General features: G+C 43.6%; 1 protein-coding gene across 3 annotated transcripts in view; it reads left to right on the top strand.

Moving 5' to 3' along the window:
• The window catches only part of ARMH4 (armadillo like helical domain containing 4), a 73,275-nt gene extending 55,593 nt beyond the window's left edge, over positions 1-17,682 (top strand). For 2 of the 3 annotated variants that reach the window (XM_061462630.1, XM_061462631.1), the window contains exons 6-8: positions 12,082-12,113; positions 16,576-16,710; positions 16,906-17,682. In XM_061462630.1, coding sequence (XP_061318614.1) covers positions 12,082-12,113; positions 16,576-16,710; positions 16,906-16,974 — 236 coding nt within the window. In that variant the 3' untranslated portion in view covers positions 16,975-17,682. The remainder of the gene's footprint in view (positions 1-12,081; positions 12,114-16,575; positions 16,711-16,905) is intronic. The other variant, XM_061462632.1, reaches the window with a different exon arrangement.
• Positions 17,683-18,207: the final 525 nt, after the last annotated feature.

The raw sequence follows: 18,207 nt of genomic DNA, 5'->3' as shown, positions 1-18,207 counted from the left end.
GTGGAACTCGTTTTCTTGGCCGGTGGTATCGTATTCTCTTCCCTTGTTATTTTCCCTTATCATTGTTTTAGCTGATAGTAGCGGTGGTGATTTGTTGCTGGACTGTTCTTGTCTCAACCCGTAGGAGTTGCACTCTCTCGATCCTCCTCCCCGTTCCTCCGGGAGCGGGGAAGGGGAGAGCCCCGGTGCAGGGGGGGGGAGACGGACACGGACCTTGATTGTTGTCAGCTCGGCACCACTCACTGGGAGTGAGTGAACAAGTTACCTGACTGGGTTTAAACCACGACAAAGTGGGTAGATGATTGTCCACAGGCACTCTGGTTCCTGTAGGCATCAAGCAGCCTGGTACGGTGAGAACTGCGTTTCTGATTTATATTTCATTTTAAGTCAGTGCTGTAGTAATGCTTCATGGAGCATCAGATCCTGTCGCTTAGCTTTTAGTTTAGCCTGGTCTTACATGACTTCAAAGGATGCACACAGAGGACTTCCCTCCCCCACTTTATATGCTATAAATTTAGGGTGGCAGTGTTCATTAAAAATGCATTACAGTGAGTAGAAGGCATCATTCATGCTGCCTTGGCATGATGCTGCATGCTATTACCTCCCTGTCTGCCTCACTTCCAGGCATGAAGTATTTTTGTGCCATTGCTTTCCTGAAGCTCAGAGTCTGATCAGCAGTATCACAGTACCTGCCTCTCCGGTGACTTTCTCAGTGACCTGGTCTCTGAAGGGTGTCATCATTTCTGGAGTTTTTCCTTTTTTTTTTTAGGGGATAAAAGCTGCCAGTGACAGAAGCCATTTGTAAACAGCAGGAATAAATCACTGGGAAGCGTAAGCACACTGGAAAATGACTGTACTGCTAGTAAGATCCTACCATCTCCATTTCTCTCCACGGTGGTTTTCTTTGCTCTTTGCTCATTCTCTTTCTTCTCTCTGTGATCTCTGTTGGGCCTATTCCCATAGGTCTATGGTGAACATTTCAAGTTGATGTGAGAGGTTTGGAGAAAACCCATTCACTTTCTTCACCTGCCTAATAAAACTATTTAATTTTTATTCTCTTCTTCACTGGCTGGACCAGGATCCTTTGCTCCATGGATTTTCAACCTTCACCGCTGTTGATTTTACCATAAGTATAAACCGGAATTGACCATTTTGTGCTTAATGTATAATGTGTTTGAGTCTTTGTTGACCTTAGCAGACAGTAGGTGAGGCCTTACGTGAATTAAATGGAACAACATCTTTTCACAGGCTCTTTGTTAGCACCAGTTGTGAAGTCCAGGCAGGCACAGATTGATGAGTAGCAGTTGGGTATCACCTCCTCCCTGGAGCTGGGCTTCTCCTGACAGCATGCTGAGTTTTCCTTATGTTACTGAAGATATCAGTGGACACTACAGGTGTATAAGGTGACCACAGCCCTGGGCAGGGCACATGTTCTGGCAGTGCATCTCTTCTGAAGTTAGTGGAGTTTCACCACATAGCGAAAGGCTGAGTTTGGTCTGTTGTCCCACATTTCACGTTTCTTCCTGGAGCAGGAGTGAGATCAGTTTAAATTTCTGTCACAAATACATGCTCAGAGCAGCTTTGTGAGCAGCAGAATTCTTCCCTTTTTGGTCCTATATTTATTTGTCAATTTTTTTCTCCCTTCAAACATTCATTAAAAACTTTTCTGCATGCTCTGTCTTCAGGAATAGGTAATGCAATCTGAGTGGATGCTAATGAGAACAGAGAAAGGAGAATATATTTGTTTTTCCTGAGCACGCTAGATACTTTGATACTTATGATAATGGCCTCCTAAAGAACATTTTTTTGAACAAGACCGTTTTACTGTGATTTAATATTTGTACTCTGTTAGCTTCTAGAAGATCACATCCAGATGGAGGTGTTACAGTAGGGGCTATTAAAATATTAAAATTTGTAAGAAGCAGCTCTGACACAAGCAACTTGCAACAGAAAAGACCTACTAAATATTATATTTTGTGCTCTTAATATTCCCATGGTAAGGATGGCAAATGGAATAACAGATTAACCTACTTGCCTGTGATTATACAAAAAGTCAATTGCAAGGCTATTTAACTGGTGTCAGGAACCCTAAGTCCCTATTTTGTGTTTCATCACAACAGCATCGAATCACAGTGGGAATCGATGTTCAGTTCGTGATGCAGGAGGAATGTGGGATCAGAATTTTTCTGTTACCAAATATAAACAAGTGCATTTTCCCTTTGCAATTAACACTGGACAGTGCTCATGTTCCTATGTATTTGTATAAAAATAAGTCTCTGATATAATCAGATTTTATTTCTACCATTTCAGTGATGCTCAGGGCTTTGTAGTTAAATTACTGGAATAATTGAACTATGTTTGCCGAAAACATAGTTCAATATACATTTTTTTTCTTTAAAGGTCAACTCTATTTTAATTTCCAGCCATTTAGTACTTTATTGATCTTTATGTCATTTTATGGTGAGTGCTGCATCTGGCCATCCATAATAAAGGCCAAAACTTGAAATAAATATATTCTTTTGGAAAGTGCCCTATTTCAGCCTTGCTGTAGGAAAATCCTTCATGCAGTGTCCCCAGGAAAAATAAATCTGAAAATTACATTTGCTCTGTATAGAAGGAAAAAAGCAAACCAAGAATCTTGTGAACCTGATTAATTTTAGACATAAACTGAAGTACAGGAAGAAATTTTGCAATTTAGCTGCTGGTCCCTTAAAGTAGATAAGAAGTGGGCTCTGTCAGGAGGACAGGAAAGTCTATGTGGCTGGCATTTAAAGAGGGCTGAACGAATAGTTTGAGAGCTGTACAGAGAAATGGCCTCTCCTCTCTGTAGAGAGAAATATCACATGGCTTCAGCTGGAAATTTGGAAGGTGTTTAGCCTGATAACAGCGACTATTGTTTTGCTTCTGTCTTGCAGCAGAAAAGAGACGCTGTTAGAGCAGAGGGATGCGTGAGGCATTCTGCAGCCTCTCCAGCTTTTTCACTTCCTCTATCACAATGCTTTGACGTTTAGTTTTATATTGCAAAAATGTACATGTCTTTCCCAAATTATGATAATGGGTGCTGGGTTATGGAGCAGAAAATAGGCTTGTCAAAAAATAGGCATTAAAAGGTAGCAGTCAGTCTATTAAAAGGTAGTTCAGAGATGTTGAACAAGATCCCCAAGGGACACCACTCATTACTGGTCTCCAAATGGACATTGAGCCATTGACCACAACTCTTTGTGTGCAGCCATCCAGCCAGTTCTTTATCCACCGAGTGGTCCATCCATCAAATTGATGTCTCTCCAATTTAGAGACAAGGATGTTGTGTGGGACAGTGTTGAACGCTTTACACAAGTCCAGGTAGATGACATCAACTGTTCTACCCCTGTCCATCAGTTCTGTAGCCCCATCATAGAAGGCCACCACATTGGTCAGGCAGGATTTCCCCTTAGTGAAGCCATGCTGGCTGTCACCAAGCACCTTGTTGATTTTTCATGTGCCTTAGCATGCCATCCAGGGGAATCTGCTCCAAGATTTTGCCAGGCACGGAGGTGAGACTGACTGGTCTGTAATTCCCCAGGTCATCCATTTTCCCCTTCTTGAAAATGGGGGTTATATTTCCCTTTTTCCAGTCATTGGGAACCTCACCTGACTGCCATGATTTCTCAAATATGATGGCCAGTGGCTTAGCAACTTCATTTGCCAGCTCCTTCAGGACCCACAGATGGATTTCATCAGGTCCCATGGACTTGTGCACGTTCAGGTTTTTAAGATGGTCTCAAACCAGATCCTCCCCTACAGTGGGCCCAAGGTCTTCATTCTCACAGTCCCTGCATCTGCCTTCCAAGACTTGGGTGGTGTGGTCAGAGCCTTTGCCAGTGAAGACCGAAGCAAAGAAGTCATTGAGAACCTCAGCCTTCTCCAAATCGTTGAACCATTTCTGCAGCTTGGTTCTTGGTATTGGTGGCGTTGGATGTCACAGCTTCCCAACTTCTGCATAGTGGCTCTGTGCTTTTATTTATAGCTCTTTGTTTTCTCTTATCCCCTAGATGACTTGGGCAGATTGTAAACACAACACAAAGCCTGCTGACAACAGGAAGAATTTATGTTCTAGGGCTACATCCTCAGGTGCTATAAATTAGGAAACAGCCAGCTAAGGGTCTCAGTGTACCTTAAAGCTTTTACAAATATCTCTCATGAAGTTTGAGATACTCTTATGATGGAATGGTAATGCTTCCCTCATAAGGCATTGCCCTGTAAACCTGTGCATGAGTGTGACTTGCCTGGCAATGACAGCCCTGGCAATCATTAGATTTGTTGGATTTCTGTTCTGTCATATTCTAGCTCCTGATAACTTTACCAAATCTTAACTGTTTGGACTGAAATTTTCCCATGGTGCTTGCCCCAGACTTTTAAAGAAAATTTTAGCTAAAGAAATTCATCTGCTCTAGTGTGTGAAGAGAAGGGAAAAATAAGCCATCAATAATTTTTCAACTGGAGACCTCTGAGAAAAAAATAATGGGCAATTAGAAGTGGTGTCCTGCTGAACATGTAAAATGGGGGATTTCTTTATTCACGAGTCTTGATTTTGCAGCTTTACTTACCTTTTTAAGATAGTGTTTGTGTGCCATTTGTTTATGTAGCACTATCCAAATACTACTGCATAAAAGCAGCAATTGAAGAGCTATGTGTCCTGTGAAAGAAAGCCTTCATGTGCTTTTTTTAGTGGGTTGGTTTTTTTTTTTCAGGGCACTAATATATCTCTTCAGAGTTTGTGGTAATCCCTGCATTCTGAATTCTTGCAATATTCTGCCATAGAGATGTTTTACTTTGCCTCCCAGCTGAACTCCCTCTGTGGCTCCCCCTCCCTCAGCTGAAATCATGCTGGACTGGGATGGACTTGTGCAAGTGCCCTCATTGCTTGCCGCATGGACCAGGTGAGTGGTATTAACCCAGACACCCGTAACCCAGAGAATGGATTAAAAACTCTCCAATGAGCAACAAGATGAACCCAAGACTGCTGTGAAAGCACTACCTGGCTTTGTGCAGGCTGCTTCCCTTGGAGAGGAGCTGAAGTAGAAATTCAGTATGAAGATCTTCTGGCAGGCTGGGAAGCCTTGAGACCCAAATCAGGGTTTGCTGTCTGTTGTGTCTCAGCCAAGGGAACCCAGGGACTGGAGTTTGAATGGAGACTTTCACCACTGATCAAAGTAGAAAACAGCTTAAAAAAGCACAAGGGGAAAGGAAACGGAGAAACATGAGCTGATGCCAAGGAGAAAGCAGCGTCAAAAGGATTGATAAGGCCAGGGAAGGAATTAGGAAGCCCATTGGAGCTTCTGCTTTCGTGGATAAGCATGATGAGTGGTCCTCCCCATCTTCCTTTCTCTCTCAAGAGGTTTGCATAGGTTGTAGCAGGCAATAGTGTGCAGCTAGGCTTGGGTTGTAGCTGGGCGGCCAGAGAAAAAGTTGTCGTTAAGTACAGTTAATAAACTGGACAGTCATATCATAACTATTAAAGTTCACTTTAATTCAGAGCTTACCCAACCAAATTTTTTTTTCTGAACATAAATGGTAATTGTCAGTTTGACATTTGTTTGATTATGTGGCCATTCAAGTCTTCTTGAGTTGGGCATAGGGGAAAATGTATTCATCAAAATTCCCATCAAGGAGGTATAGTTTTCTTCTGGAATTAAAAGTGTGCTGCCTTCCAGCCAAATGCCACTTTCTGCATTATTTGTGCTAGTAAGTAAATTGGCAATTGTGTTTTTTAAGGAAAAGGAGCCAATGCAGCCTTGTACCATTAACTTGTCAGACCTGAGCAGATGAAGCATGGAGCATTTCTGCAAAATTTTCTCACTACTGTCATTTAAAATAAAGTCTCACCTGCAAGAGGAAGGGATGAAATCTACAATGTAACAGGGCAGATTGATTGGTGTATATGGGCTGATTTAAAAAAAATATCTCTTCTTTATTTGTTACATGTTAACCATCTCTCCTTTGCTGGAATGAGGAATACAGCTTGGAAATTGCGTGTGTAAATTGGGGAAGAGGAGAACTAATTGTAGCAAATGGCTTGCTCTAGTGTTTGTAGCAGAGATTCAACAGGTGCCTTAGAGGGCAGTAATGTGCCCTTTTCTCACTGCAGAGTTGTACACAGGTAGCTGCTCTGGCAGTGGGGTCTCTAGCAAAGTCTAAACATGAAGGATGAAGTTTACTCCTCCTGACTACCACCAGATGTTAGCTCCACCAACAAGAAACAACAAACCCCAGCCATTTCATGCCGGGGGAATGGGAAGAGCAGGGTAGTGGGCAGGTATGGAAGAGGTGAATGAATTTGTCACAGGGAAAAAGGCGATGGCAAAGCTGTGCTGAGGTGCGTCAGTTGCTAGGTGCCGTTATGTTTCACTGTACCATCACCTACACGAAGCCTCCTTCCTACATATTTGCAATTTCCACACTCTTGCAAATATGCCAAACCAGCTTTTTCTTGCCTTAAAACTCCCACAGCTGAGGGTAGGATGAAGACCTTGTTGTGGCTGGAGGAAGGCAGAATAAGCCCAGCATCTGCGTCAGGCATTTCCACTGCTCAAAAGGCTACTCTCTTTGCTCCTTGGCTCCATCCATCTTTGCCTCCTGCATCTACAGATTGCTTGCAGCGGGGACCTTGTCCTTAAATAGCTTCTCTGGTTCCTGGGATAGGGATGCTCTGACTTCAGACAGACATAAAAGCAATTAACGGTACCTGTTAGAGCAAAATCTCTTCATGTCCTGACTGTATTGTGATGACTGCTATTTTCTGATTTCTCAGAATGAAGCTTGGTGCAACGCTTTCAGCCTATTGCATTTAAGGGACTACAGATGTAATGGTTGGGTCAGGTTACCTGGGCTCCAGGTTAATTCTTACCCATAAAACTAGCCTTCAACCCTTTTTTCTGTGCTTTGGAGAATATACAGGATCTTATGTGCCACATTTTCACCACTGGTCTGGTGGTTGTTGGTGGAGAATTATTAGAAGAGAAGGTGCTAGATGTACCTTCATCAGTATCAAGATAAAGTTCTGGAATGAAGATATAAATGCTGAATTTGAAAATACAGTGCACAAGCAGAGGGATAATGTGCTGGTTTTGCCATGGAAAACTAGAATTGCTTTAGATGATGAGTAAAAAAGAGAGTATGATTAAAACAAGCTGATAAGATGAAACTAAAGTGACAAGATAAAGAAGCAGAGCATCTAAGAGGGGAAGGGGAAGACAGAACTTAGGCAGAAGGGCACAAATTATTGATTGAAATTTCCACCAGAAGGTCTTTGCATTTTCTTATCTGGGAAGGGAGAGAATGAATGAGAAGTGAACAGAATTATTAAGCAGCTTTATCATTGCATTGCAGTAGATAATTAGGCACTTAGGATTACTAAAAGTTGGCAAAGCAAGAAGCCCAGAGGACTTGTGCTCCTGATTTCAGAGGAGGGTGGCAAGGGAAGCAGGGAAAAGCCTTTGGTGAGAGATTTGATGTTATGTTACAGTGAGACTTAAGGCAGAGGCTGGCTCTGGAGCCCAGTACCCTGCAGCTTCCAGAACACAGGGAGTGCAAGAGACCTGACTAATAAAAATGGACTTACTTAAAGATGGACTATCCTTGGAACAGCAACAAGAAGTGAGGTCATGAGTGAAAGCCACCGATAAGGGTTCAGGGAAGGGGAGCACAATGAGTTGGAGTCGATGATCCTTATGGGTCTCTTCCAACTCAAGGTATTCTATATTTTATGATTCTAGTAGTGGTACATGTGGACTCACTTTTTTCCATGGTGGGGGTACATGGTAGCCATTGGAGTTACTGTGTAGTAAATATTTTGTGAGCTTTTTCCAGATCTTTGCCCACAGTTAATATCCTCCTCTCCTCTGTAGAGATACTTTGCAGGGCTATAAGCTGTGGGTGCTGATCCCTGAGCCAAACACCAGGAGGTCAGATGCTTCCCTAGGAGGAAAATGTCAGACTGTGGTTTAGACGTGCAGTGCATAGGGTCTGTCATGCTACCTTAATTTCACTTTCTTTGGTCAGAAGTGACAAATACTGGATCTCCCCTGATGCAAATCATGCAAATGCTTCATTGTCAGATGATCTTTCCAACTGAACTTGAAGGCAGCTTCCAAACCCCTTCTGCTTTGACTCTCCATTGTAAATTATATCTGATCATCCCCTTTGTAAAGAGGAGCCCTGCAAAAAAACAAATTAACAACTTGGGTAAGCTGGCTGAATCTATTCTTATAGGATATGTAAAGCTATAGGACACAGTGGAAAGGAGAGGGTTGGTTTGGATGTAATGCATTGAAGGGTTCACTGATGAAAGGAGATGTTGGACCATCCAGTGCTGCATACCACAGATGCTCAAACATCATCTGTTGTCCCTCTCCTGAGCCCTCAGCCTGCATCTGTCAAAATCTGAACTTTCAGAAGGGTTTTGCTTATGAGGGTTTTTGACTGTCCCTTTGAACCAGGTTCCTCCAAAGAGCCAGGCAGGCACTGCAGGCTGGTGCATATATCCGCAAATTAGTCTAGCTTCTTTAGATCTTTACTTGGCGCTGTAGTTTCTTAACAGCTGGCTGCACGTTTTGAAGGGGAAGGCTGGATAAAAATGACTTAAAATGCACAATGCATCTCTAACTGCCTGAATTCATCCTGGGCTTGTTCTGATGCCAATGTCAGACAACCATGCTCCTTCTCTGTGCTCCTGACGTGCTTAATCTTAAACTATATGTTATTTAAAATTAATTTGCTGGGATGCAGACATTATATAAATCCCTGAGGAAATGTCAGATTATATGTAATTTTCATAAGTGCTCCACACCTATTTAATTTAGCTTCCCATGAAACCAAAGGATGAAAATCAAGCCAAGGCAGAGAGTTTGGATGAGTTGCTGTCCTTAAAATGCCATGGAGCATGAGCCAACACTGCAGACACCTGTTAGTAATTTCTCATCCAGAGACTGTTGTCATTTGTTCAGGACATTCTGTGATGAGGGAAGGAAAAAAGGGGGATGATGAAAAATAAATGGACTAGAGTATTTGTTACTAATTATTTGCTTGGCCTCACTGCAAGTCACCTAGTATTGTGGAGAGTCTTGCATTTTCATGAGAAAGTGCCATCCACAATGTTCTTCTTCCAAGACTGCGTTCAGAATATTAATTATGGATAATGATGCATAATTAAAGTCTGAAGTCCAGAATTAATTAATGGTAGCCATTTAGCACAGTTATCAATTCTAACTTGAAAAAGTGCTTCATCTCTTACCCACACCCCTTAGTGTCTGCATATAGATAAATAACTGAATTAGTAAGTGCTTGGTTTTAATGACACATTGGGTTGTCATTTCCTTGAAAGTGTTAAACCAGTTTTGTGCATTAGTGACATTGGAAGTGTTTATAATTCATGGTAATCCAGCGCTCCTTGACTTGCTATAGCCCTAGCCTGACTGTCTGGGGTGCCGGAGGGGGACAGGCCATGGCTGAGGCTGCTCTGCACTCCCCACTCCTGCCCAGGAGAGCTGGACCTGCTGCTGCTGCACACCAGTGCAGTCCTGCCAGGACACTGAAGGGTCAGCCAGGTTTTCGACCTCCTGCTACCTTAACCTCACAAATTTGGGGCCATTCTTCTCCTCTAGCAAAGGGCAGAGGCTGTCACAAGCATGTCACAGAGGCACCCAATCTGGGAGAAATCACATTGTGGTGTTTTCCTGTGGCTTGGGTTGATTCGTGAAAGCATCCAACATGCTCTACATGTCTGAAAACAGGGTTGGTTTAATAACAGGCAATTTTATAAATAGCAAATAAAGATTTGTCCTATAGAGTCTGTGGGTCCCGACGAACATGCAGCTGTTGTTTTGTGGAGCAGACAGGAATGAAGCCAGAATTTGTTTGTTGAAAATAGGTAGTAGACTATTCAGCCCCTGCCTCTGACTTGACAGAAATACTCCAGAGTTAACTGCTGCTTTTGAGGCACTGTTGTGTCAGCAGCAAGAAAGTGGGTCAACTGTGGACAAGATCACCAATCCAATATCATTATTGAGAAAGACATGTAAAAACAGGCTTTATGCTTAGCTTGAGTCAGGGCCAATTGGACACCTGTAGCTGTCTGGATGTCCATGGAGGGCATCAGTCCGAAGCTTCAAAATATGCATTATGGTTTTGAAGCTGTGCTGTTACTGTGTGACTGTGAGTCACTGTCACCATTCCTCCTGGCAGCCTGGAGTAAAACACAATAGAAACATTGAACACGGAGTCATGAGCAGGTTCTTTGGCAAGAATTTGGGATGAATTCCTTTGATTTGCAGTATTTGTATTTTTAAGCAGAATTTTCCTGTTATTTGGTCTCTCTCGTGCCTGTCAACAGGTAGTAGCAAAGGTTCTTTCCTTGAAAGTCTAAGTGAAACTTACATCCAGTGTTTGTTGTAGTGTTACACCTAGAAACCTAGCTGAGTAACCTAGCCTAGGGGAGCCATGCATTTCCTTGCTCTCTGGTGTTCCACTGGAGTGATGTTCAAGGCATACAGGCTTGAACTGGCAGAGGGTGTTGATCATGGCCCTTCGTAAATTAAATTTACTACTCTTAGTCCACGCACGTCAGGACTAATGGTGGGAAGAGTTGATAAAAGTAGACCTCTTGTCTTTTCCTAGTGCTGTAGGTGTCTGTCTCCTAGATAACTCATTTTTTTTCTTAGCTGCCTGTCAGAAATAAGTGGATTTGTGTGTATGCATCCATGCTTGTTTCACAAAGACAATTTGGGGTCCTTCTGTTTGGAAATTATTATGTTACTAATACTTAAGAAGGAAGTATTCAAATAACTTTGAACGTGTTAGAGTTTAATTCATTTAATTCAGTGATGCTGAATTCTGGGCTGGGTCTTGCTACTTCCTAGATGCTGTGGTTCTCTGTATTGTATCTGAGACAAAACCACCATTTACAGATTGCCCTACTGCCGCACCCTCACGGTAAGGCTCTGATTTCAGAAGGATGGTTACCCTGAGTCGTGTACGTGCATGTGCAGACTCTAATATTGCTAATGCAAGCTTTGAATGGACCTTCTGTAAGAAAGCAGACTTAGGGTCTCACTCTGTAAACAGTGTGTTACATTTGGGATCTAATGTGTCCTGGGAGAAATGTCCCACAGAAGGACACTGGTGGATCTAGGAGTCCCCTTGTGCTTGTAGCCTTGTCCTCCTGGAGAAATGGGGGTCCTTGACCAAGGCTTAAAACACAGCTGCTGAGCCCTGAAAAAAAACCCTGATATTTAACTGTTTGATTGTCCTTAAACTCATGAGCAGGAATTTGTTAAAATACCAGTGGATCTCTCAGAGGCTGAGCATTTTGTCTTTGGTGTGGTAGAGACAAATCCAGTCACCTGTGGAGTTCATGAGTCGTTTACCTGCTGCTAAGCACTTGCAGTTCTTTGAGATCAGCTGAATATTTAATCCCAAAGTACATGCCATTAAAGACTTTTAATTCTTGGGTATCATATTTCATGGGGCTTATATTAACTGTTAGGAAATTAAAAGTCTCTGTGATGGCAGTGTGAATTTACTTAATTTAGTAATTTAGCACCTCCAGTGCTATCCCAGTCTTCTGGTGACTTCTCAGGCAGTGGGCTGCTTCCAGAAAAGCAGGGGAATAAAAGACAGGGAATACTACTTTTTTAGGCATCACTACAGGCTATGCCTCATAAAGGGGAGAATATCTATGTGGAGGAGGCCAGTGGAAGGGAATAGCCAAGCTTTAAGGTTTTCTCCTTGTCGTACATCCTGGCGTGTGTAAGAGAGCTGCTGGCTAAAATCCCACAACCTGAAATACTGGTTTTCATCATCCTTTTTTAATCCCTGTGAAGATGTGAATTGCATAGGCAAAAACAAGCTTCTTGCCTGCCAATTCCCTTGAAGAATTTCTCTGTTGATTTGCTGCATTTGCTCTTTTCATGAATGAGAAGAGAGGAAATCTAATCAAAAGTGTTATCAGCTTGTCAAGTTAATTAGTGTCTATTTTAATACTATCATTATCATTTGTTACTAATATAAGTAACATGATTACAGCTTCTTTGTCTTATTTTTCAGTGAGAAGCTGGATGGAGAAGCTGAAAGATAAGGTAGGAGGCTCAGAGTTTCAATTACTTTAAAAGCAGAAGCATGCTTACTTGCAGGAATAAATAAACTCTTGTCGGTGCAGTTCTTTATCTTTACAAAGACAATTGAGAAAGGGCTTAAATTTTTCTCTGGAAAGCAAATGAACCAGATTCTGGTGTTGTATATAGTGGTGTATATCCACAGTACATCCCTGATGAGTAGTAAGGAGGAACAGGGGTATTTGATAGACTTCTCTGCATTAGCCCTTCTTTTCAGACTACCAGAGTTACTTTCTTAATTGCCCTCTAACTTATCTCTACCCCTTTTCTCTAAGTCCTAAGCTTTGTGGTGGATCCAAATCAAGAGGATCTGGTGATCCTCTCTGGTGAGAGGCTGTGTGCCACATCACCAGCTCTGGACAAGACCTTTACTGCCTTCGTGTGCAAGAGCTGCAAATTCATGGAAGGAAAAAGAAGAAACACAGGAAGACTGAAAAAATAACAGTCTTTTCTTGCTGGTGTTACAGAGTGGTGGTGCATGGCATCAGGAGTTGTGCCAGCCCCAGGCTCTGCTGCCCTAGAGCAAATAATAACATTGTGAAATGGTTGTGAAGCCTTCTAAATCTTGTGTTGATGACAAAGCCATGAAGATAGAAATGAGGTGACAGTAGTGTTTTAAAACAAGAACACTTTATGACTCAAAGAGCTTGGAAACTTTTGAACGTGATCAGAATCAATAGATGAAAAAAATGCCATGATGAATAATGACTCAATAGGAAACTCCAGCCCCTGAAAATGTATCTCTTTAAGTTCTAATCAGATTGTAATCTGGTGTATGCAGCCTTCCCTCATGATCCCCACCAAAGTTCAGCAGCACCTTACGATGAAGTCTGAACAGAGAGATGGAGTCTGTTTTCCAGGATTGGGAATGGAAGGGTTTAAAGTGGGTTGCTGCCCAGCCCTTGTTGCGTTGCTTTTCTGCCTTCAACAGGAAGGAGGCATATCTGGTACTATCTATGCTCATAAGAGAGCACCTTGGCCTGGGATTTAGCCACAGCGAATGCTGAAAGAACAGAGAATGGTTTTCCCAATGAAGGTAAAAAGCAGACACCAAGACTGGTGAATGTGGCATGCATGTGTCACCTGCTCATGCCAGACCTACCCCAGACAGCACAACACAAGCTTGGGAGCATCAGGTACCTTCTCACTGAAGCTTTAGCTTTCACTTCTTTCCTCTTAGTGCCTTGTTGGCTACCTCTGTCCTTGGCGCAGCGGTGTGTGTGTCTCCAACAGAATTGCTCCGTATAGCAGATAGATGTGGCAGTGCCCAGCGCAAGCATTGGTGTAACTGAGGCTCTGCTAGTGTCCACTTATGGTTCTGAGCCATCTCCCTTCTCTGGAGAATAGCACATGTGTGGAGGCAGGTCTTTCACCTTGCTCACATTTTCCCTTAAAGAGTCCAACAAAAAACCACTCCCTCCCCCACAACCAAATGCAGGTGTAGGAAATCACTTGCAAATAAGCCTGCTCACCCCATTTCCTCCTCTTCCTGTGGAGTTCATCAGTACCAATCATATGTACCCCTTTTATTTGCTGTTGGCCTTGGCTCTATTGTAATATGGAGCTCTATCTATTTTACATAATAAATAGTCCCTCCATCCAGAATATCCTTGCACGTGATGGCCCCATCCCTGAGCGATGAGTCCTCATATGTCCATCAGGGCTGCCCTGCTGGGAGAGGAAAGGGTGTGGGGAGTGAAGGACCAGAAGCATGGGTCAGTGACAGATTTATATCTGATCTGCAGTCACTATTCAAATGTTGCGTTTTTTATACCGAATAATGGACATGAGGTTTCTCTGAAGTCCTCTGTTGTTGTTATCTCAAAGTCCAGGAGAGCCAGGAAGGTCGTGGATTGAGTGTATTGAAAGCATCCCTAGGATCTGCAAAGAAGTTGCATCTTCCCCATGGATAAGGGGTAAAAGCATGGCTTCAGAGCTGCCTGTGAAATGGGATTTTCTATGAAGCAAATGCAGAAGCCCTCATGAGTTGGGCTGCTGTGTTCCACTGTGTGTTCTGGCTTGGAGAAAAGGTCCTGGATCTGCTTCATGTTGCAGGCTTTTGGGGTATAAATCATTGGTTTGGGTGTTAGGGGAAGCCTGTAAAAGAGCATGGGCTGGCCAGGCAGAAAAAAGGCTCACAGGCAGTCTAGAAAGTTCATCATATTAAAACTAGTGATTTCTGATATAGAAATTCAACAGGGCAGCAATTAAAAAGCCATTTCCAATTTCCCCTCAGTGCCTGCGCCAGCAGCAAAGTTCCAGAAATAGAAAAACCAGGGCTGCATTAATTAGATCACTCAATTAAGGCACCTTAATTGCCTCGCAGAGATACAGTCTGCGTTCTCACTAACCTCCTTTTTCACTAACTGGGTTGCAGGCATGCAGCCCCCTCCAAGCACTTGTGCTGATCAGGGCTGTTTTTTCTGGGAGGGTGCTCAGGAAACGTGCACAGTGCACCTCAGGATGCTTCAAGCCTTAGAATCCACACACAAAGGTGTTACTATTTAAAGCTCTGAGTAGGAACTGGAGGGATTGGGGAGAGCAAAACAGCCCTTGTTAGCATTGTATCTGCCCTAGATGAAAGCAGTTATTTTCATTATCCAGGTAAGCGTACAAAGCCAAGGGCAGCATGCACTGAATAGCTTTTCCCACACACACACTCAAAGGGTTATGGAGAAAAGCAATTACGGTGTAAGCGAATATTGTTAAGCTGTGTTGCAGTTTGGGAATGCAGATGAAGATGAGTGGTTGTAAGCAATGGACTGAGGCTTGCTAAGAGCTGTCTGATAGTCATCTGATTGGTACATGTGTCCCTGGGTAGGTGTAAAATCTATTTTGAGGGGTGTAGATGGTGAAGAGTAAAGGTGTAGTGCCACAGCAGAGGACTCTGTTGCTGCAGTGTGAACAAAGGCAGTGCTAATAAGGGAGTAAGCCATTGCCTGCCTCCCTTACTCCATTGAGACCCCCAGCCTGAATTAGTTGAGGATGCTGAAGCAATCTGGCACTTTAAGACTTCAGTTAATTTTCATTTAAAACAGTAAAATATAAACTAACAAGCACTTGGGAATATTTTCCAAAGGATTTTGAATGTTTAAATGTGCAATTTTAAATTAGTCATGCTATCTATGTATTTTTTTTTAATGGGCAATGCAAATGTAAGGATCACAGCAACTGAATTAGAGCTGATTTAAATTTGCTGTGCTTCCCATAAGGCCAGCTGAAGGTCTGTGTGCTCTCCCTTTATGTCACTGTCCTGCTCATGCAAGTGACCCCTTCCCATACAAAGCAAAAACATTTCTTTCAAAGATTTTGAGGATGAAGCTGAGGAGGCTCGGGCTGCACTAGGGAGGGGGAGGGCAAACTGCTGCTTCTCTCTGAAAAGTGAGTGCAGCCTGCCTTGCATTTTAGTTCCTTCAGAGAACCAGCTGTGGGGCTGGGAGTCACTTCTGCCATTGCCATGCTGAGATACGACATTAATGTCCCTGAGCACTTGCTTTGCCATACCAACATGTCTATGGGAAGCATGGGAGCTGTGTATGCCTTTACTGGAGGTATATTAGCAGTCTGGCCATAGTAAGACACACTCTAGCAGTCATAGCTGGCCAGGAGGATGCTGGGTCCCTTTCCTATCCACCTCCGATGATGGAGGCTAGTATCCCTGCTTCACAGAGCAGCTATTCTCTGAGAACACCTCCTAGACCATTCTGCCTGCTCCCTGGCTGATGCCTGCTGTCTTACTTGGTGGCTCTTACACACTGGTTTTTCTGCCTGCTTTTGTCACCCTAGAGCTGTGGTGCAGGGGGCTATGGGCATCAGTGTGCCGAGGCACATGTCACTGCAACACTTGGTGCCGTGGTGCTAGTCCAGATCTATGCAGAAAAGCATAAGAGCATCTTTCACATCTCTGGGTTGAGCTCTGCTGAACATGGCCAGACATATACTTGTGCCTTGATTTATGCTGGTGGTACCTGGGGAGCTCAGAGAAGCAGCCTACTTTACACAGGTTGTAGTGAAGCTGTTTGGGGGATCGTGGGTCTTTGTTGTGGCTCAAGATTGCCTGCTTTTGGCAGTTGAGGTTTTCCTTCACACGTGCACCTGTGTTAGCAGGCGCTTCATCCCAGCACTTGCAACTCTGCACCAAAATTGTTTCCTGTCCTAAAGGTGGATAAGTGCTGCAATGTCTCGGCTATCACAAGGAAGCATCTGTAGTAAAAACTGACAGTGAGTAGCTGTGGTGGTTACCAGCTTGGGCCTTGAGTGGGAGCTGGTTGGGCTTAGCAATTCTGCAACAGGGCCCATCCTATGCAGATGGGTGATAGGGACTTAAATAAAATAAACTGCAATGAAAGCAGTCCTAGACTGATGAAAAACAGCTCCAAAAGGATGGTCTTGTGAGTGCTGCTCTGCTTCTTTCTTTTCCATGTAGGCAGGATACATGTCTGGGATGCTGGTTCCTGTAGGAGTTGGAATAGCTGGAGCCCTCTTTATCCTAGGAGCACTCTACAGCATTAAGATTATGAATCGCCGAAGGAGAAATGGCTCAAAGAGACATAAAAGAAAGGTATGGCAACTGCAAAGGAAAACCCCCATCCCACCCACTCTCCCATTGTCCATTTTTTCTGTTAAGTGAGTGCAGCCTGATTATAGTTTGTCTGGGTTGAAGTGGCTGGGACCTCTCAGAGTATAGGCGGGATCTGAATGCTCTTCATTTCCTTTTTGCATGTGGAGCTCTTTCATGTTTCTTTTCTTCCTCTAGCAGAGGGAATTTAACAGCATGCAAGACCGAGTCATGCTCTTAGCTGACAGCTCTGAAGATGAATTTTGAATCAAATTGCAGTGCCCTTGTGATAACCCGTGACTTTTAAAAGAAGGGAGGGGGAGAAAAGGAACAAGAGACTTCCTGCTGCATCGCTGCTCTCCGCCATCCTGCGCCACCGAGTAGTGATCAGTACACCCCGGCAAAACAGCATGCTATGCTCAACGTGTACTCCACAGTGATGTTTATTTTGATACAGTAGTGAGATTCCACATTCACTCCTGGGGCCTCATTCAGATCCACAGCGCGTCGTGTTACAGCTGGAGCTGATCCATATGGATGATTATTTTCCTATTACCCTGGTGTACTGTTTCGGTCCTGGCTGGCAGTAATCTAATCATAACAGCAGCTCTCACCTAACCCAGGAATGGAAATCTTTACTGTGAATGACTTCTGTCCAATTGATTTTAAATATTACGTTACCTGAGCTAGAGTTCATTAGTGCTAATATTAGCTGCTCTGCTTAATTATTGAGTTACTACACACTTGTATCCCTTGCCACCTGAGAAGTGCCCACGTACAGTATCCTTGGTACAGTTTGAAGCACATTTCTGCACTCGGGTCCCTCAACTTTCACCCCTTCTTTCTTCCTTCAGCTCTGCTCCATGCTTCTTGGAGACACACAGGAATGGCCTCAACACTTGATTCACCACAAAAATCCCAATCCATTTTCAACCAGCACTGTTACAGCACAATAAATACCAGTGCTCTCCTACTGACAGATAGTCTTGCATGGATCTCTTAGCTTTTGTTCAGTGTGCAAGTAGGCAAGAGAAGGGCAGGTCAGGGGTTTCTTCAGGTTCTGCCTCCTGCTTAAAGGATGCTAGTTATTGTTTTATCTCTCACAAGGCTGCATTTACATAGAGATGAAAGTGAACAGCAGCACCTTTGGGGGATGTGCATGGATCTGAATGCAGAAAGGCCCAAAAGGTTGCAGAGCAGCTGGCTGTCAGTGTTGAGGGATTAGTGGCTAATAGTTGGAAAGCAGTGGCAGCCACAGCTGGGGAGGCATCTGCTGTGGAGAGGTGTATGGTCACACTGGGGCATGGGGGATAGGTGAGGCTGTAGAACAGATGGCTGCAGAGGGTTGTGGAGGTGCAGCCCAAGGGTGGCACAGGGTAAGGGCAAGCTCACCAGGTTACATAGTCAGGGTCTTAGGTGTCACAGGAACCGAGCATGGGAAACTAGGGAAACTAGTGTTGCTTTGCACAGAAATTCCATCAAAATAGCTAGAAAAGGGGC

Source organism: Pezoporus flaviventris, unplaced genomic scaffold, assembly GCF_033815535.1.
Source record: "Pezoporus flaviventris isolate CSIRO_AGI_PZ_B2104156 unplaced genomic scaffold, CSIRO_AGI_Pfla_v1 ptg000035l, whole genome shotgun sequence".
NCBI lineage: Eukaryota > Metazoa > Chordata > Aves > Psittaciformes > Psittacidae > Pezoporus > Pezoporus flaviventris.
Note: the sequence above shows the minus strand (reverse complement) of the source record. Positions and strands in the feature narration are given on the sequence as shown.